The following is a 19,099-nucleotide window of genomic DNA, read 5'->3' on the forward strand; positions in this document are numbered from 1 at the left end:
GGCCGGGGATCAGCCGACTTTTCCAATTCTGAGCTGCGACCACCTCCACGGAACGCTTCAGGGCACTTCAGGACACTCTGAGTGCACACGGCTCGCAATGCCTCCTTCTCGACCTCGCGCTTTTATCTCTCTCGCACACCGATGCTCATCATGTGCCTCCATCATCCCGCGTCGTGCATTTACGTCCTCCGCGACTCGTCACGCGGATCCTGTTGCAGAGGCAGACTCCGAACCGGAAGCACCCACGGCCGCCTCTCAAATTCCTCCCGAGTCGCCTAGGTACATCGACATCCCCGCACAGAAGCAAACCAAGGCAACAAAGCCGCCAATTATCAAAGGCGCATTGCCTGTCCCCCGCGACATTTTCGTCAACAGAAGCGAAAGGCCCAAGCACAGCGAAGAGTTCATTGCATCAGCAACGCGGCGACCAGCTCGGGAACCCATCACAACCGGCGATCATGTTCTTAAAACCAAATTCAAGGCAAAGATGGCCAAAATTCGGAGGGACAGTTTGAAAGCCGGAATCGAAAAGCTGCACGTGCGCAAGGCGAGTTTAGACAAGAAGTGGGCTAAGCGCGGAGCTACCCGACAAGAAGAGCAGCGCGCTCTTCTGAGGGCACCAGAACCTTTGGATGAGCAGTTGACGAAAACGAGTGTCACCAAGGCCGTCAGGGATTTGATGGACGGCAAACACAACACCCGAACTCGCTCTAAGCAACTGGGCAGCAAGAGAAGGAACGTGGCATTGAAAGAGTATTCAAAGGCTCTGGAGAGAAGGGATCAACTCCACACGCTCTACATGCACGCCAGGGAGTTTATTGTGACCGAGGAGCAGCTTGTCAACAGAATCGACGTGGCGTTCGGTACGGAGGAGCACCCCGCAGACTTCTCTAGCCAAGGCAACGCGGTCTTTGGTCGTAGCATTTGGGCCAAGGATGCACCAAGGAACATTTCCCAAATGATTGGTGTCCGGGGCTTGACGGGCCTCAAACACGACCCGACCGTTGCGACTCGCGCTCGCATCCACAAGATTGCGGAGGAACTTACTGGTGGCAAGATTTAGGTATCTGAAATGGTGGCATGGGGTCTCGTCGATCGGAAGGCCCACCATTCATGTACTATAACACAACCTTGGCCGTCTGGTCGACCACGACGAACTCAATGTACTTCTGGCACGACCTGCCAATTTCAGCTCATAGCCCATACGTTCAAGGCCTCTGGTATTTGCGACTTGGAGAGAACACGCTTTATTGGGTGGTTGTACTGTTGATGGCGGATTACCTCCCTGCAGTTAGCGGATCTTAAGGACTCCCTAGACTGGAGGCGTTGAATGCGATATGCAGAGACTCAATCTGCTGCGAGTTCCTTCTCCTACCCATCCGACAAGTCGCCATGCCTGGTACTTTAAGCCTGGTACTTTAAGGTTGTTAGGGAAGTTGCGTCCCAAACATGCACCTCACCTGTACATCTCGAACCTCTGTGCCTCAAACTCATCTAACACTGCATCCACATGGCATTGGAAAATAGCTTGGCATCATGAGCACTATCACTCGTTTGTTATCGTCTTTACTCCTTTTCTTAGACGCCCCAACCATACGCACAGACTTTGCTCAACTCCAGGACGTACAGGACATACCAAGCCATACAACATCATCACGAAACAGCAGCGACTATGCCAACAGTATTTTTGATGAGACATCTGCCTCTCCAGCAGACCCGAAGATCATCTGCAGTCCCCTTGATGTTGCGTTGTAAGCACATGAAATTTGAAAATATTCCATCCGAAGTTGTTCTACTCGCCTAGACTGACATTCAATCAGCTGCTCACGATTCGTTCTAGTCCAAAGGCAGCACAAAAAGGCTAATAGACCAGTCACTTCCAGAGGGGACGACACAGTGAGTGTACTGGTATATGACGTTGAGCCGATTGCTGTCTGTTATGATTGTTTTGGTTTGGATGGTATGCTTCTCCTCGAGTCCACATGCACCTTCCTCTCACCTAGTGTTTGCAGCTGATCTTCAAGAAGTCTCTCGATGCCTGCCGCCAACCTATCCGTATCCAGTGTCCTTCATTTGGCCCGGACCACTAGTCTCGAATTTGCCTCCAGCCTTCGTCGCCAATGTCAAAAGGGCCATGATCATGGCTCAAGGATTGCGATCCAAGAAGTCCACCGATTCGCCGGAAAGACAAATGAGAGAGGCAGTTATACAACCGTTAGGAGTCCTATTTTCAGCGCGCCTGCCCTCGTTAAAAGCGATGAGGCTGCGACTCAAAATTTTCACTGCCACAACCGCCATCGACAACTTGAAATTACGAATGATGGGGCTGTATCGCAAGAGCACTGGTTTCCTGTCGACATTGTTGGCATCGAAGGCGCTAAGGCGGTTCAAAGCCTTCCATCTCAAAATGTCCACGAATTCGACCCTCAACTGGCATATCCCTAGCGCAGTTCAACATCACATTTTCGAAACAGCGCGGGGCTACTATCAACAAGCCACTCTCACAGCCCTCCAGACTTTGCGCAACGCGAGCTCCGCCATGGGTTCCAAAACAGCCTCGTCACTGCTTCCCCAATTGCCAACGCTGCTCGAGTTGAACGCAGAGACTTTGCGCAGCTTCACCCAAAACACGTTAGGAGACTTCTTCCGGGGCGTGCCTCCGTGGTCTAGGCTATTCCTTATCGAGGCTGTAGCCGTGTACGGGCCCTTGCTACTAGCCTGCTGTTGGAACTGGCTCTGTCACTTTTACAGGACCATCGCCCGGCTGGTCTGGAGTTCGCCCTCATTCCATTCCCTTAAAAGACAATGCGTCTGGCGCGCCGAGTCCTGGCAGAGATCAGCGCGGGAGCATTACTGGTACACCCAAGCCCTCGCGCAAGGGGTTTACCGCACTTTTATAAGAGGAGTGTGGTGGGTCGTGGAGCGATGTTACAATCTTTGGCACGTCATGGTGTTTGTCGTAGTCCTGATTGCCATCATCTGGGTCGTCGTTATCCACACTATCGCCTATAGTCTGAAGCTGGCATTCTACGTCCTGGGTGGTCTCTTGGGCCTGGTTAACTTTGTCCTGGCATGGGCCTTTGGCCCTCTGTTTGGGATTCTTGTGGGTTGTTCGCTGCTTTTATTCAACTTCGTTTGGGCCTATTGGCCGGCCCTGGTCGTGTTGGCTGGACTGGGCATTATTCTAGAAACCGTCATAAGCGCGTTCTGGACGTGACTTGCGGATTGGATTGCCATTGGAATCTCTACTTGTTTGGTGTCTCAACACCTTGTTCCAAGAGCGCTGCGCTACTGACTTGCTGTATTTTGCGTTCGGTGTTGGTTTTGGAGGGAAGATTTTACATTGTGCGTTTCTGGGCGGGTTTGAGTATTTGGTACATGGCGGGTCACACTATCACTGAAGGTAGACTTTGAGATTCGATTCGATTCATTCATCTGGAGTCTTAGGGCATGATTACAAATTTGACCTGTTTTCCGTGTGCCGCAAAATTGTTTAACTGTACAGGGTGATGAAAGAAGCGGTACTCGACGGGTTTCGTTGCAACGGGAAATGGCTTTCATTCCCAGAGCTTCATCTGCAGTGTTGAATCAATGCTCCCTAGACGCAGGCGGAGTTATGGGAGGAATTAGCTCTTCTGGCACCAGGTGTGGCTGCTCCTTTGATCAAGCATTCGATGCCTGTGGCTCGACTGCTCGGTATTGTTTGCCTTCGTCTTCAAGCACTTTTCAGGTCTTCTCTTCGACGTCAACTCGCTCTTGCTTTCTCTGAATATTTCCTTCCTTTAGAGTGGTTTGGTGGGCTTATTCCTGAAAGCGTGGTGTTTCCCCAATCCTTGCTCTTTCGATAAATCTTTCATCACGTGGTTCCTTAAACTGTACCCTGGTTTTGGCAAGTTGCGCTATATAGGTCGACTATCGTCCTCTTGTCATCTCAAATTCTCCTCTCTACCCCGGCCTTCGAACTGCTTGGGCTGAATGCCTGCATCCGTGTGCTTCAAAGCCAGAGTGGTGTCGCAATGTCCAAACCGTAAGAAATAAAGCGCCCAGCTATTCTCTCGCTAAGCAAAGACTCTGCAGACTCGTCGATACAAACAATGGCGCGATGAGAGAGCAACTTGGGAAGTGGAGAGAGATGAAGTTGGAACAGAGTATCTCCGATAGCGCCACCGAGGGAACCCCACCAGGAACTCGGATGAGACCGCCATTGACGCTTGCGCCGCTCTTGACGCTCTACCTCTGCTCTACCACGATAGCATTGACGACTGACGGCATATAAACTGCCCATCCCGCCTCAAGCCATCGGTTTTTAGGCTTGTCAGTCCATCTGCCCGCCCGCGTCCCCCGCCTCGAGCCACCCCCTCCACGAAAAGCCGGCCCTCTCCCACCCTCGGATGACGTCTTGACGACGCTCCTATTTCACTCATTATGCGGCCCATCCTGTCTCTTGCGGCCAGATCAGTAATCCGCGCAAACATCCAGCCTCGCTGTGCTCCTCGCCTTTTTTCGAGAACATACGCCATGGGTCACACTGTTCCTCCGGTACCCCGCCTCCCTCCACCTTGACGCCCAGACCAACGACCTCATTGACTGACCTTCTTTGCGCCCTACAGCTCAGCGACAAGTCGCTGCTCAAGACTCTCTCCTACGTCAATGGCGAATGGGTCGGCGCCGCGTCTGGCAAGACGTTTGAAGTCACCGACCCCTCGTCCCACCAGGTGATTGCCACGCAGCCCGAGATGGACGCTGCCGACACGCGAAAGGCCATTGACGCCGCCGCTGCCGCTCTGCCAGCATTCCGCAAGCTCACCGGCCGCGAGCGTTCGCGCATGCTGCGCAAGTGGTACGATCTGATGGCTGAAAATGCCGAAGATCTCGCCAAGCTCATCACCTGGGAGAACGGGAAGCCCATCGCAGATGCCAAGGGCGAAGTCACGTACGCCGCCAACTTTTTCGAATGGTTTTCTGAAGAAGCTCCGCGCATCTACGGCACGACGATCCCTGCCAGCGTTGCCGGAAACCGCGTCTTTACCATCAAGGAGCCCGTTGGTGTTTGTGGTCTGATCACGCCGTAAGTCGATGTTTAGCAGCTCGAGAAACCCCCTTGGGGAGACCACCTCCTGACGTGCGTTCAGATGGAATTTCCCCGCCGCCATGATCACCCGTAAGATTGGCCCAGCGCTCGCTGCGGGCTGCACCGTCGTGGCCAAATCTCCAGGAGAGACTCCCCTTACGGCAGCGGCTCTGGCCGAGCTTGCTCACCGCGCCGGCATTCCAAAGGGCGTCGTCAACTTTGTCACGGCGCTCAAGAACACGCCCGAAGTGGGAGAGGCCATCACCTCATCGCCCATTGTCAAGAAAGTGTCCTTCACCGGCAGCACCAACGTCGGCAAGCTGCTGATGAAGCAGTCGTCGGCGACGCTCAAGAAGCTCTCGTTCGAGCTGGGCGGCAACGCGCCCTTCATCGTCTTCGACGACGCCGACCTCGACGCCGCCGTCGCCGGAGCCATCGCCTCCAAGTTCCGCAGCTCGGGTCAGACGTGCGTGTGTGCCAACCGCATCTACGTGCAGCGCGGCATCTACGACGCGTTCGCGGCGGCCTTCGCCAAAAAGGTCGAGTCGTTCAAGGTGGGCGGCGGCTACGAGGCGGGCGTGACACACGGGCCGCTCATCCACGACCGCGCCGTGTCAAAGGTCGAGTCGCACGTCAGCGACGCGGTCAAGCAGGGCGCCGCCGTGCTCATCGGCGGCCAGCGCCTGCCCGACCTCGGCGCCAACTTCTTCGCCCCGACCGTCCTGCGCGACATGACGGTCGACATGCAGCTGGCGCACGAGGAGACGTTTGGCCCCGTCGCCGGCCTCTTCGCCTTCGACACCGAGGCCGACGTCGTTCGTCTCGCGAACAGCACCGAAGTTGGCCTCGCGGGCTACTTCTTCAGCAGGGACGTCCAGCGCTGCTACCGCGTCGCCGAGGCCCTCGAGGTCGGCATGGTCGGTGTCAACACGGGTTTGATCTCGGATCCTGCTGCGCCGTTTGGCGGCGTCAAGGAGAGCGGTTTTGGTCGCGAGGGTAGCCATCTGGGTGTTGAGGAGTACGTTGTTACCAAGACCGTCACCATGGGCGGCATTGGTCCGCTGCAAAAATTGTGAAGTTTGAATGACGAGGCATGAGGGATGAAATTGAGCTCAGGCTTGATGAATTTGGGCGATGGTGTACGCATGGCCAAAATGGTTAATTTATGACACGGGGATTGAAAGAGCTGGACATTTACCAAACACATGTTCTTGCTCTTGTAAAATTGGCACAAAGCAAGGGTTACGCCATGGATGATCATGACGAAAGCGGATATATCACGTCGAAAAGCTCTAGAGGCCCAAAAGCGAACATGCAAAATCAAATTTCAACTTTTTCCAGCCAGCCAAACGCTCCTTTTGCAACCTTTCAAACAACCGCAAGCAACTCAAATGTCCATGAGAACCTTTCCATGGGGCCATGTTTTGCAGTCTTCCCCATTCCCCCTCACACGCTCTCTCCGCGATAGAACCCAGCAACCAAAAACGCCAGCTCCAAAGCCTGCTTTTCGTTGAGGCGCGGGTCGCAGTAGGTCGTGTAGTTGAGGCTCAAGTCCTGCTCAGCCAGACCCTCGCTGCCACCCAAACATTCGGTGACGGCATCGCCTGTGAGCTCGAGATGCACGCCGCCCAGGAAGGAGCCGTGGCGTTGGTGGATACGCAGCGCGGAAGAGACCTCTGACAGAATGGACGAGAAGTGGCGAGTCTTTATGCCCGTTGGAGTGGAAAGAGTGTTTCTACGATGGATTCATCAGTACGTACTCCATTCATTGGGAAATGCTAAAGAGCTCAAGGGCAAGACTTACCCATGCATCGGGTCGCATTGCCAAACGACGACATGGCCACTCTGTCTAACGGCCTCAATGTGCCCCGGAAGCAAATCCTCAACCTTGCCTTCGCCGTACCGCGTGATGAGCGTCACCTTGCCGACTTCCTTGGCCGGATTGACAATGTCGAGCAGCCGTACCAGCTCGTCGCTCGCCATGCTTGGACCCACCTTGATGCCGATGGGGTTCTCGATGCCGCGAAAGTACTCGACGTGACCGTGAGTCAGCTGCCGCGTGCGGTCACCAATCCAGATGAAATGTGCCGACGTGTTGTACCAAGCCTTGCCATCATCGAGTGTTGGACCCGCGCCTCCTGAGCGGTCTTCGCTTTTGGGCCGCAGCAGTCGTCGTGTCAAGGCTTCTTCGTATTCAAGCACGAGGCCTTCGTGGCTTGTGAAAAGTTCGACGGTTTCGAGCTGACCAGCTGTGTCGGCTCCGATGGTGCGCATGAAGCGGAGAGATTCAGTAATGGAGTTGACAATCTTTGTGTATTGTGCTTGAAGCTTTTCGTCCTGAACATGGCCGAGGCCCCAGTCCATTGGGTTGTGCAGGTCCGCTACGCCGCTTGAAAGCTGGGCGCGCAAAAAGTTCAGCGTGGCGGCAGAGTGAAAGTATGCTTGAACAAGACGTCCAGGGTTGGGTTCACGCTCCTCACGGTCAAAACCGTTCAGGATGTCACCACGGAAGCTTGGAATTGTTGTGCCGTCTGGCAGTGTCTCCATGGCACTCGACCGTGGCTTTGCGTACTGTCCAGCCATGCGAGCGATGCGCACCACGGGCTTGTTTGCACCCCAAATGAGGACCAAAGACATTTGGAGCAGGAGCTTGATTTTGGCGTCGATGGGGCCGTCTGAGCAGTAGGAAAACAGCTCAGCACAGTCACCGCCTTGCAACAAAAAGGCCTCGCCCATGGCAACGCGGCGAAGGTGCTGCCGAAGCTTGACGATTTCGGTTGGTGTCACCATCGGAGGCAAATTCTGAAGTTGTGAGAGCGCGGGAGCAAGGAGACTGGGGTTTGGATATGTTATTGCTTGTACAATAGGCTTGGTGCGCCAGGCTAGAGAGCGTTAGTGATATGCGTGTGATCTGGAAGCACTTGACATACATGAGGGACTCCATTCGCCAGAGCTTGACGACTCATTGGCCGTGGCACCATTGACAGCAGCGCGATGCATGATGTCCGAGGACATTTTGTACAGGGTTTGTGGGAGTGGTGATGTGTTGTGAGCTCCGCTAGTAGTCGGCGCAGCTCGTTGATGCAGAGTCGACGCGTGCGTGTCTCGGCTTGCCTTGCGGAAGTTCTGGAGTCTTGGAGTCCTTTGGCGAGGTCAGGTGCTGTGCAAAAAAAGACGAGGCAATTTGATTACCGAGAGTTCAAAGCCGACTTGTTCCTCTCGCAAGCGAGCTGCCTGGATGACAGTGAGCGCCACAACCTTTTCCGACGGGTGCAGGGCTTCGTATTGAGCACGCTCGTGTTGCATTTTTTGCCAGACGAGGAGCACCAAGACGATGAAGGCGACGGGGATGGCACAGGAGGAGATGCAACTGGCAGACATGGTGACTCAGGCGTGGGTGCTTGGCGATGCGAGGGGATGTTTGGTTTTCAAGAGAAGAAGAAGAGGACTTGTTGACATGTTTGGCGGGGAGCAAAGGAAGAAGTAGCTTCGAAGCTTTTAACTAGGTAGGTAGGTAGGTAGGTAGGTAGGTAGGCAGGAGAAAATGGAGGCTGGAGGCTACGGAAGCTATCAACCACGGTACCTTTTTCTGGGCGACTAGTCGTCCGAGTCCGTCTCAGGAATGCTTGACCGAGCGACCTGGGCCAAGGTAGGTGGGTAGGTGGGTAGGTAGGTCTGAAACGTGAGATTCCTTCCAGCCCCGTCGTTGCTGGAGGCCGAGGGTTGGTTGAGGCGTCAGTTGGATGTTGTCGAGGGTTTTGGGCCGAAAGAGGAGAGGTGGAGGATCGGAGCAATTGACGACGAGGGACGTCGTTGAATGAGTAAGTGATGCGGCTCCAACAAAGGACCCGGAGTCCGAGAGAAAGTCGTGGCCGTCGACCGGGTGACCAACGCCCCCGCCAGCTCTACATGCGCATCCACACCATCCACTCACTCCTCTTGCCCCGTCAACAACACCATTCCGCTTTGCGCCTTGTTTTGATGTCCTCTGCCCCCAATGGCTGACGAACCACAACCACCAGGTGTCCACGAAGGCGCCCAGACACCGGCCGCTCCCGCTTCTGCAGAAGATCGCAAGGCCGCGGCTGCCATGTCCAAACTTGATGCCAATCAAAACGACGATGAAGCTGCTCCGAAGAAGGGTGTCGATACCGAGGCGTTAGGAAAGGCAATGAAGAATCTGGACATCAAGGAGAATGTTCCACCAAAAAAGGAAGAAGTGAAGAAGGTCGTCAAGGTCGATCAGGCCGACGTCGCGTTGCTGGTAGGTTGTCGACGATCAGGGAGCCCTGCTGCAGGATCCATGCTGATCACTTCTTTGCAGATCGATCAGTTGGAGTTGACGAAGCCAAAGGCCACCGAGCTGCTCAAGACCCATGACGGAGATGTCATCAAGGCTTTGACAGCTTTTGTTGCTGTTTAGAGAAATGAACCAGTCGACGATGCTCTTGCAAATTCATACATATAAGGACGGGGGCTACCGCGCAAGAAGAAGAATGCACAATGGTCCTCCGAAAGGAGATGTCATACGGGTAAGCATGCTTTGGCCTTTTCGGTCATAAACACTGAAACGACTTGAAAATCCACGACGACGGCACTCCCGTCTAGCAGTAGCCAGATAGCAGTCACCTCAATAGATAACCTGGAGCGGAAAGGAGGAGTTGTTCATGCTGTCAACTCTCGAGCAGAATTTTAACCACATCATAGCTCGCGCTCTCATCCTCGAAGCTTTCCCATACCAACGTGGCCCTTTAGAAAATGCATACCACAACTTCACATGCAACAAAAGATGGCAGCATCACGCGCCATGGCTCAATCAACACCGCCCAAAATCAACGCCAGCACTAGTCGACCGACGAAATGTCCAGCACTTCGCTGACAATCACCTCACGACATCCCTCCATCTTCTTCCTTATATCAACCACTCCCCCAACAGCCCCAAACTCAGCAGCCCACGAACCCTACCAACCCACTCAATCAACTTAAATCAAAACTTCGGCAAGCCAATCCTCCTTCAAATACTACGAAGAGCCCGAGGAGCCTGACTACCGGAGAGATCACAACCTACGCACACAACGCGTCGTCGAGGCGTACCTCGCAGTTACACCTGGACCTCACCGACTCGCGTGGTTGATGCGTTCTTGACTGGCATCATAAAAAGTGACGGCTCTCTCGTCAAGGTTTCTCCACCATGGACAATTCCCGACACGACATGCCGCCCACAACACCACGGCAGCAAGACCTCCACGCCCCTACACACCCGAGCCTTTCACTCACGCCCGTCTCGGAAGACGACAACAACTTCAACGTTGCCAACGAGAGCGGCGACGATAGCAAGAGAAATGCCGCCAGCAACCCAAACGGGAGTCTATATACGCCACCCATTCTCAATTCTGAAGCGCCACCGACAGCGGTGAGCACACAAGCATTCGTGCAAGCCTGCACCTCGCACCTCTTCACCGTCACCCGCGAAGTCTCCGCCTTATGGCCCCGCCTCTTCTCCACCTCTTCATCTTACTCGCCCGCTCTGTCCTTTGCCGTCATCACCAACAACCCGAACAGCAACAACAACCAAGAAAACCAACACAACACCAACACAACCACCATCCTGACACTCATCCAGAGATGCCAACACCTGCACTTCGAAGCCGTCGAGCTTCTCAAGGCCGTTCTGCGCGCTGAAGGCGACGGCGCGCTGGACCTTGTCGTGCCGCTGTCGAAAGCCTCAGGTTGCGCAGCCCCGGAAGCAGATGGAGAGGCGGAGGCGGAGGCGGAGGCGCTGCGTTTCCGGCTCGGGAGGCGCGTGCTGTGGCTGCTGGCGCGCTGGAGTCAGGTTAAGTGGAGTTTTGGGATTCAGCTTCAGGGCGACGGCGGCGGCGGCGGCGGCGGCGGTGTTGGTGGTGATGGGCAGCACTATGACGATGAGCGTCATGATTCGGGTGCGGAGATGTGAGTGGTGTGGGTCTGAATGGGACTGGAGAAGGACTGGTGATGGTCGTTGAGAATCCAGCTTCTGCGACGGCGATGACGACGTCTGCGAAAGGAGAAAGGGCAGTGAGTGGGTGGAGCTCCCACTAGCAGATGAGGAGGGGGTTGCTGGGAAGATGGCGAGGGAAACGGCTCTTCGACATGGAAAAACATAACGTTGGGGACTTTGCGGGAGGGACATGGGCAGGAGCAGGAGCGTGAATGAATCGGAAAGTAATGGAGCGGCGAGCCACTGGGCAAGCGGAGGAGATTCCAAAACCCCATCCTGAATACACGATGAGTACAGACGAGGCATCCACTACTCTTGAGCGGCCCTCGCAGCTCCTACAGCGAACACCACTTCAACAATTAGACAGCACAAAGCATGAGGTGAAAAACGTAGTCCAAAATTAGAGAGCCCTTCGCCTGTGCACTACCCACTGATCCGAACCCCCCTCATTCCCTAGAGAGAAAAAAAAAAGACACAAGTTATACACAATTGTGGAAACATCTGCACCAAACTCCTAACCGCCAAAAGCCAAGAATACCCTTCCTCATCCTTCGACCTCCGTCAAAGCAAGCGATAGATAGACAAAGCGCGCGACAAAAGAAAAGAAGAGTAGCGGAGACGAGTGAGTGGCGGCGGTACACAGACCAAGCAAGCTGCGCACCACCATGCGGATATGTCAAACCTGGCCAGTCGACCACCATTCAACGCCGAAGTTCCAAAAAGGCCTAGCCCTAGACGCGCGCATCAAGAGAATCAAGAAGCGACTGTACTCAGACGTCATTCATAAAAGGACCCATAGCTTGCCGTATTTACGCACCGGTGCCGTGGCTCCGCAGCCTCCTGCCCGTGCCACCAACACCGACACTCTTGCTAAAATCGGCGCCCGCAGGAGGCAGGTTTTCGTGGTCGACGCCGGCAACCGTCATGCGGGTGGCCTTTTTCTTGGTGGGCAGCTTGCTCTCGCTTCTGTTATCGCTGTCTTTGCGCTTTAGCTGGGGCAAGGAACTCGCGCCAGCGGCAGAGGAAGCAGTGGTAGGCGAGGGGTCGGAAGCAGCAGCAAGAGTGGGTGATACGATGCTCAGACTCACTGTGGCAGGCGCCGAGGCACACTCAATCGTCTGCTGCTGGGCCGGAGCCGTCGTGTTGGGGTCGAGTTCGCGGAGCGACATGTTGGACGCCGAACTGTCTGGGCGAGTCGACTTGTTCGTAGATGCGGCAAAGGTAGAGTTGACCATGGTGGTGGAAATTTCCGAGGTATCGTTCGAGGCCGTAGCGTCTGTGTAGACCACCGTCTTGCTTGGGCTCTTCAAAGGAGAAGTGGCGGCGGATGGTGCTTCGGAAGGAGCAGCCGGGCTAGGTTCCGTGTACTGACCTCGAATTTTGGCCAGGAAAACATCCTGAGAGTCCGTGCGAGGCAACTTTGTAGGGTATTGGTATTTCCTGACTTGGGGCGTTTCGCCCGTCGGGGCATACTCTTGCAAAGCCTGGCTCTCGACATCTGTGCGAAGAGTCCGCAGAGGACCGCGGAGTTCGGCATCTTCAGCAAGCGTTGGCAAAGTGGCCTGAAGGGTCGCAGTCTTGGCTTCCATATCGCTTCCAAGGTCTTGAACGCGCGAGAACGAAGTGTTGAAATGATCTCCGATGCTGGAGTACGAGGTCTGGACTGTCGTTGCGAGCGCGGAGAGAGATTCCGTGTGGCTGGTGTGGTGTGCTTCGTTGCGGGCGCGAAGACGGTCAACAATCTCATCAAATGAATGAAGCTGGCTATCCATGTTGGACATTTGGTCGTTGACAATCTTGACTGTTGACTCATGTACAGAAGCAGTCGTCTGGCGGAGAGAGTCGGTGTGTTCGTTGGCAGCGGCAAAGTCGGCCTTGATCTTGGTCTTGACATTCTCACGCGACTTGACAACTCCGCTGATGAGCTCAGAGGACTTGCCAGACCAAGCATCCATGCCCTCGCCGTAGGATTGGTTCGCAGTCTCGAAGTCAGTATTGGCAGAGTCAATGCTCTGAGAAACGCTTGCGATGCGCTCCGAAATGCGCTGCTCTTGAGATGCAGCATTGGTTTTAATGAGCGCGGTCATCTGGGCCAGCAATGCCTCCTTCTCAGCCGCCGCCTTTTGCTTTTCCTCTTCAATCACATTGACCAAGCTGGACTGCGTCGCGCGATTGGCCCTCAGGACTTCGAGGTTGGCTTCGGAGATTTGCTTCCTGAGAGAATCGACCTCGCCCTGCTGCTCGTTAAGTTGCTTGATGAGGTCATCAAACGTGGTCTTGAAGTCACGCCCAAGCGACGCATACGAAGCGTGCAACTGGGTATGGAAGCCCTCGAGTTCTGCCACTATTCCGGCAGAGATGCGCTCCGCAGCAGCAGACAAATCGTTCAAGCTCGAGCCAACCTTCGACTTGACGTCTTCTCTCAGGCCTTTGATTTCTTCTAGCACCTCGTTCATGTCGTCGCGCGAGGTTGCCGTTTGATCGTTGACCTCTTTCCTCGACTCTTCGAAGGCCTGCATTTTTTCCTGGAGCAAAGTCTGGGAATCACCCAGGTTCTGCAGCTCGTCTTCCACAAAGGTCTTCATCCTGCGTGCAAGAACAGCCATAAGATCTTGTTGCTGGTCTTGAAAATCGGAGATGCGGTCTTCGACCAGGCGCGTTGTTCCAGATACCTGCTGCTGAGTGGAGCCCCATTGCCTGCGATTCGTCGAGTGGAGGTCCGACCTTCTGCGCAGCTTGGAGCGCAGTCCACCAATGTCGGATGTAGTTGAACCCAGAGTCGAAATGAGGTCCCGGCCAATGCTGGCAAGCTCCTCCTCAGTCCTGGCGTGAGCCTTTCGAAATTCTGTTTCCTCCGCAAGTGTATTCCGAGTGTGCTCCAACACGACCTCGGTTTTCTCAAGGATGCTCTGGGTTCCTTCCAGAGCAGTCTTTGCGGCCTCGTGGTCCTTTTTCAGAGAGCTCAGACTTGTCGTCAAATTGAACAGCTCCTGAACCTTGTTGCGCAGGTTGGTCTCCATGGTCTCAATCTTGTCCTTTTGCTCCTCGGCCAAAATTCTTCTAGACTCACTCTCGGTGACCATTTCTTCATATTGCTCCTGGGCAAGGTAGACACCATTCCTCTGCCGCGTCGCAATCAGCTCCATCTTGAGTCTCTCAATTTCTGTTGTGAATTCTCTGAACAAAGTCTTTTTAGAAACCATTTGGTTTGTCTGAGGCTTGTTTCGGATATTTTTGGCGCGGAAAGCATAGTCCAACGTAGAGATGGTCTCCTCCAGGTTGCTCTTCGCCGGGGAGAGCGTAGCGATGATGCAAGTCTTTGTACGCCCTCCCAACGAATCTTGCAGGAGCCTAGTCAGTTTCGACTCGCGATAAGGAATGTGCGAGCTCTTGTCCACCAGCGCGTTGATGACGCGACCCAAAGTAAGCAGAGACTTGTTGATCAAGCCAGCTTCAGCGGCACGCTTGTTTTCTGCTCCACTGCGCTGGATATTTTCGCTGCCGGCCAAGTCGACAAGATTCAGCTTTCCGGCGCTTACAAAGTCCTCGCCCGTATCGGAAGTGCGCTTCATGTATACGGTAATGGTAAAGACGGTATGACTGCGGGAACTGAGATCGTTGCACTTGGTGGCCGCCACTTGGCGCTTGTGGCTGCCGTTTCGCAAGAGCTGGATTCCTTTGGATGCATTGTTAATGTGGGACTCCTCCATTCCTTGGACAATTGTCGACGAGTGGCCCTTTTTGCTGTTGTCCTCGTACAGCTTCAACTTGATATTGTCATCAGCGGCAAGCAGGTCGCGGAGCTCCTCGTTGTACAATTCGATAAAGGAGCACTTGACCGAGTTTTCGCTTTCGTTGCTCTCAAGCTTGTCAAACAGTGCATGCAAAACGCGTGGGACGATACCGGCGGCGTCCGGGAGCGGCAGCATATCGGTAATGTCTCCTGACATGGTATATGTCTTCCCAGTTCCAGTCTGTCCGTAGGCAAAAATTGTGCAGTTGAAGCCACCGAGAACCTGAGGTTGTTAGCTTTCAAACCGCGACCTCTCCAGCGGCCCACATACATCATCCAAGATAGGCGCGACGACTTCATCAAAGACCATTCCCTGGTCGGCGGCCGGCGAAAAGACCTTGTCGAAAGAATATGTCTTGTTGCTGAGAGCGTTGGGTCCCATGGACAGTTCGACGCTGCTGCCCTTGACGCCATTGGTAGACACTACGACGCCGCTGTTCTCGCGAACTTCCCTATCGTTGCGACCTCGACAACGGACGACGACATTTATGTTGGTGTCGGAGCTGGATTCGAATTCTCGTTCTTTGCGCTTGCGCGATACGGGGGACCGGTTGGTGGCAGAGGTCGCGACGGATGCGACGGACTCTGCGGGCGAGACACGGCCGCTGTTGATGACGGGAGTGGCAGCGCGACGGCGAAGATCCGCGGGACGATTCTGAGGCGGGCGCATTGAGCTGATTCTGCTAGCGGGCAGGCCAGGTCTTGGAGGACCTGCCATTGTGGATGATGGTGTTGAGAATGGTGACTGGGGGAGGTTAGCGGGAGCTCTTGTGTTTCGGCGGAGAGTCGAGTCGATTGTTTTGGTGGCAGTAAACAAAGCTAGCCCGCTTCCGGAAGGCTTATCGATACAGACCCCTGCTGCTCCCGGGTTCCCGACTGCAGCCGGCGAACGTCATCATTGGCTGGCTGGCCCCCGCCATCCTCATGCTACCAAAGGAACCACGGCGCATGCTCTCTGCCCTCTCGTCGACTCAAAGACAAAATGCCCGCCGCGTCCGTTGCGTTGTAGGAGGTCTTTCTTTTCTGTCCTCATCTGCTGCCCGCCAACTCTGCAACCTACCGCGTGGACACGACACGTGCTTGACATTTGAGCGGCTGCGGGGCCTCAGGGTCCAGCCACCATCTTCCCCATCTCTCTGCCCATCCTCTCTCCCCAACTGCCCATCTCCATGCTAGGCGGTTGACCGCGACCATGAGCAGCCCGCCGCCATCGACTGCCATCGTCCCTGGACGCTCCTTGGGCTTCATGGGTACGTGTACCATCTTTCTCGCTTTGTGCGACTGCGGCTGACATGTTCTAGTCCTTGGAGCCTCCCTTCACGACATCCTAACTCGCGTCAAAGCCCAGCCATCTCTCTTTCCCAAAATACACCTTACCTTTGATCCGAAATACCCTGTCCGGATTCCTGTTGTCCTCTCTCTGCCCGAGAATGGCCTCCGCCTCCGCTTCGACGGCCCGGACCAGCGCCTTCGTTTGATAGAAGTCATCGACTTTAGCAAGACCCGGCTTAGCTACAAGAACATTGAAGTTGTGAAGATCGGAGAGTTGGGAGGACCCTTGGGGGTGCGCGCAGTGCCCACTGGTCCTAGGTTCCGCCATGTCTACGACCGGCTTCTAGGACCAACGTACGCAGGCGAGTATGTTCCGCCAGCTCAGGACGATGAGAACGCGGTCGGGACATACGTACTATCTTATCCGGGAATCGCATTCAACTTTCCTCTGCAAGCATCCGAGTGGTCTCCCGACAAGGACTTTGTCTCTTTGCTTTCATCACACGCGACTGCGCCTGCTACCTCTATGGCCATCTTCCACGGCGAGTCTTGGCCCAAAACTCGTGGTCAACTGTTTACCCAGGCGCCCGTGAATCCAAGATCGCTGGAGCTGGCGAGCAAAGCCAATGTCGCTGATGAGGTGGAGCTGGTTAAGATATATGGAGAAGGCAGGATTGAGCTCATGAGGCGCTCAAGCCCACCCTTTTGGATCAACCTCAGCGAGACGACCCCGCAAGATCTTGTTACCGAACTTGGGCCCCCAGACGCAATATACCGCAAGAACGACAATCGTCTCGCCATTCACGGCAAGAGACAAAGCCTCAACGGACTGGCTAGCAGTCAAGCTTCGATACCCTATGCGGACGGAGAATCTTCAGAAAATGAGGAGAACATGTCGTATATTGGTTCTGAACGCGAGGAATCCGAAGGCTCCGAAGATGATAATTCTAAGACGTACTTCGACGCAAATGACACGTCACCAGAGCATTTTTACAACTACTTCAATCATGGCTTCGACATCCTCATTTCCACTCCCACAACCATTTCCGCGCCCTCGCCAACCTCAACCCACCCGGCGCGGGATGTCCCCGCCGACTGGCCGCCCTCTGAAAGTAACTTGGTGGCCACAAAAGTCATCTTCCACGGCAACGTGCCCGGATCCTACCCTTTTAACAGACACCGACGATCGCGTTGGGCCCTGGAACATGTGCCTACGGAACTGTACAAGGAGCCATTGACGTCTGAGATGCCGTTCGCCGACTGCAAGGGTCGCCTCCTCGAGGCCTTCAAGTCCTATTGCAACACAGACGAGGAAGAGCGTTCCATGCAGCGCGGCATGGTGCTCAATCGTGGGTGGGGCGACAGCCCTGGTAGCAGTTGCGAGCTGCTCGGCGGTTTCGAGGAGGCGACGGGATCGCCGGTGCAGACGCGGAGCAAAAAGGGCGGCGTTGGTTCAGGAGGCGTCGCCATATCCGATGCGGCCAGCGCTGCCATGGATAACTCGTTTGGCATCAGCGAGATTTACGGCTTCCCGGGCCTCATTTTCGAGGTTTTGAAGAACGACGCTGTCAGTACCCTGACTGTCGTATGAGGTGCAGGGCCTCTCCTTACTATGTGGATTCGCATTTTACTAGGCATATGGGGCGTTTTGGAATGTTTTGGGTGCTGCCACGATCACACGCAGAGTAAATCATCAAGAAATAAAGGCCAGACAACGACAATGACGACGACAAACATCTGGATGGACAAATGGGTTGGATGCTCGGCGTACGATGGCACGGACGTATATGCGCATGGGAAGGCTAAGAGATGGAGGCGTTGACTTGGGTAAGAGATATGATGCCACTTTGCTTTTCTCTGCTGCCGTTCGACAACTCAGATAGATCAATGCCACATTCCATCATCTTGATTGAATACTCTGCCTGCCTGTCGCCTTCCAAGGCAGGAGGAACTGATTAAGTGATGAAAGTAGTGAGATGGATGCAGCAGCGTGACCCTGGAAGCAACCAAAGACCGTCATGTCGCGCGTAAAAAAGCTTCGTCTTCCTTGGAGAGGTGCAATCAAGGAGCATTCCCGTCCTCCGCCATTACACAATGACATTCAACATCGCCGTCGTTAAAACCCGACCATCATTCACCAACAAATCTCAACGCCATTCGAAACTCCACCTTCGCCAGCCCAGCCAACGAGAAGCAAAGACAGGAGAGCATAGAAAACGAAGGAAAGAGGACAAACAGTCAGTAGCTCAAGACGCGGGAAGTGATGAAGCCGACGGAGTGTATCTCCTGCCACTCCTGGTTTCTAAGAAGTCTTGTGCGGTTCTGGACTCTGGAGCCAGAATGAATGCGCAGTAGGAGAGAAGAACGGCGTGCTAGTGTAGGTACGTAGACAGCTCTGACCGGCAGGGGGTGCCTATCACGTTGATCACGGGCGTCCGCGTGAGGAGCGTTCACGCGACTGGACGACTGGGCCACGCGTGTGCCTGAGCGCATGGTCACGGTGTATGCAGCTTCTTGGCTTCATGAGGTGTGTTGCTCGTGATTCCTCGTGTCGACGGTGACGTGTTAAAACTTTCCCGCCACCGTCTGTCTCCTGCTTTTCTTCTACAGCGAGATGCCATCCTCGACTTCATGGAGGCTCCGAGTGATATTTCGCTACATGTGCTCCTCACGTATATCACCCGGTTCACTGTTTATTCTGGCGGTGTTTTGGTGCCTAGGGCGTTGTCTCTTTGGAAGGAGGTTCAGCATGAGGAGTCATTTTAGGGCACGATGGTGAATGGTTTCATTCCTGAGCCATGTCGTATAGCGACTGACCGAGTGCCTTTTTGCAAGTAAAGATAAATGATGGACATCAAAACACGACAGCAACTGCTGACGCCTAAAAGGGCGCAGAATGTGCGTCAAAGAAGCCGCAGGTCGAAACCTCTCGCATTAGAATCACCGACAGACATTTTTACACCATCAGCCGTTGGATCTCATACGC

General features: G+C 54.6%; 9 protein-coding genes across 9 annotated transcripts; 6 read left to right on the forward strand and 3 right to left on the reverse strand.

The window, feature by feature from the left end:
- Nucleotides 1-259: 259 nt before the first annotated feature.
- On the forward strand, nucleotides 260-1,063 carry IWZ02DRAFT_365817 (uncharacterized protein; the record flags this gene model as incomplete). Its single annotated transcript, XM_066764354.1, has 1 exon — nucleotides 260-1,063. A coding segment is annotated over one exon (804 nt), but the record flags the coding sequence as incomplete, so codon positions are not given.
- Nucleotides 1,064-1,300: 237 nt separating this feature from the next.
- Nucleotides 1,301-3,253, forward strand: IWZ02DRAFT_234777 (uncharacterized protein). The gene is made up of 3 exons (XM_066762991.1): nucleotides 1,301-1,751; nucleotides 1,821-1,960; nucleotides 2,028-3,253. Exons 1-3 carry the CDS (start codon nucleotides 1,537-1,539, stop codon nucleotides 3,215-3,217), a joined length of 1,545 nt encoding a protein of 514 aa, XP_066623914.1. The 5' UTR covers nucleotides 1,301-1,536; the 3' UTR covers nucleotides 3,218-3,253.
- A 1,265-nt stretch (nucleotides 3,254-4,518) lies between these two features.
- Nucleotides 4,519-6,147, forward strand: IWZ02DRAFT_469051 (Aldehyde/histidinol dehydrogenase; the record flags this gene model as incomplete). The annotated part of the gene is made up of 3 exons (XM_066768682.1): nucleotides 4,519-4,539; nucleotides 4,611-5,068; nucleotides 5,133-6,147. 3 exons carry the CDS (start codon nucleotides 4,519-4,521, stop codon nucleotides 6,145-6,147), a joined length of 1,494 nt encoding a protein of 497 aa, XP_066623915.1.
- A 185-nt stretch (nucleotides 6,148-6,332) lies between these two features.
- Nucleotides 6,333-8,292, reverse strand: IWZ02DRAFT_234827 (phospho-2-dehydro-3-deoxyheptonate aldolase-like protein). Its single transcript, XM_066762992.1, has 3 exons — nucleotides 8,002-8,292; nucleotides 6,876-7,953; nucleotides 6,333-6,806 (listed from the first exon to the last, which is right to left on the reverse strand). Exons 1-3 carry the CDS (start codon nucleotides 8,084-8,086, stop codon nucleotides 6,518-6,520), a joined length of 1,452 nt encoding a protein of 483 aa, XP_066623916.1. The 5' UTR covers nucleotides 8,087-8,292; the 3' UTR covers nucleotides 6,333-6,517.
- Nucleotides 8,130-8,452, reverse strand: IWZ02DRAFT_489730 (uncharacterized protein; the record flags this gene model as incomplete). The annotated part of the gene is made up of 2 exons (XM_066769602.1): nucleotides 8,130-8,213; nucleotides 8,264-8,452. The coding sequence occupies 2 exons, from the start codon at nucleotides 8,450-8,452 to the stop codon at nucleotides 8,130-8,132; spliced, it is 273 nt and encodes a 90-aa protein (XP_066623917.1).
- A 616-nt stretch (nucleotides 8,453-9,068) lies between these two features.
- IWZ02DRAFT_489731 (uncharacterized protein) lies at nucleotides 9,069-9,494 on the forward strand (the record flags this gene model as incomplete). Its single annotated transcript, XM_066769603.1, has 2 exons — nucleotides 9,069-9,335; nucleotides 9,396-9,494. The coding sequence occupies 2 exons, from the start codon at nucleotides 9,069-9,071 to the stop codon at nucleotides 9,492-9,494; spliced, it is 366 nt and encodes a 121-aa protein (XP_066623918.1).
- A 768-nt stretch (nucleotides 9,495-10,262) lies between these two features.
- IWZ02DRAFT_432285 (uncharacterized protein) lies at nucleotides 10,263-11,024 on the forward strand (the record flags this gene model as incomplete). The annotated part of the gene is made up of 1 exon (XM_066766207.1): nucleotides 10,263-11,024. The coding sequence occupies one exon, from the start codon at nucleotides 10,263-10,265 to the stop codon at nucleotides 11,022-11,024; it is 762 nt and encodes a 253-aa protein (XP_066623919.1).
- Nucleotides 11,025-11,434: 410 nt separating this feature from the next.
- IWZ02DRAFT_418024 (P-loop containing nucleoside triphosphate hydrolase protein) lies at nucleotides 11,435-15,602 on the reverse strand. The gene is made up of 2 exons (XM_066765804.1): nucleotides 15,113-15,602; nucleotides 11,435-15,064 (listed from the first exon to the last, which is right to left on the reverse strand). The coding sequence occupies exons 1-2, from the start codon at nucleotides 15,557-15,559 to the stop codon at nucleotides 11,858-11,860; spliced, it is 3,654 nt and encodes a 1,217-aa protein (XP_066623920.1). The 5' UTR covers nucleotides 15,560-15,602; the 3' UTR covers nucleotides 11,435-11,857.
- Nucleotides 15,603-15,774: 172 nt separating this feature from the next.
- IWZ02DRAFT_418026 (uncharacterized protein) lies at nucleotides 15,775-18,027 on the forward strand. Its single transcript, XM_066765805.1, has 2 exons — nucleotides 15,775-16,091; nucleotides 16,143-18,027. The coding sequence occupies exons 1-2, from the start codon at nucleotides 16,034-16,036 to the stop codon at nucleotides 17,702-17,704; spliced, it is 1,620 nt and encodes a 539-aa protein (XP_066623921.1). The 5' UTR covers nucleotides 15,775-16,033; the 3' UTR covers nucleotides 17,705-18,027.
- The last annotated feature ends 1,072 nt before the right edge of the window (nucleotides 18,028-19,099 follow it).

Source organism: Phyllosticta citriasiana (assembly GCF_038021145.1).
Source record: "Phyllosticta citriasiana strain CBS 120426 chromosome Unknown IWZ02scaffold_5, whole genome shotgun sequence".
In the NCBI taxonomy this organism is placed as follows: Eukaryota; Fungi; Ascomycota; class Dothideomycetes; order Botryosphaeriales; family Phyllostictaceae; genus Phyllosticta; species Phyllosticta citriasiana.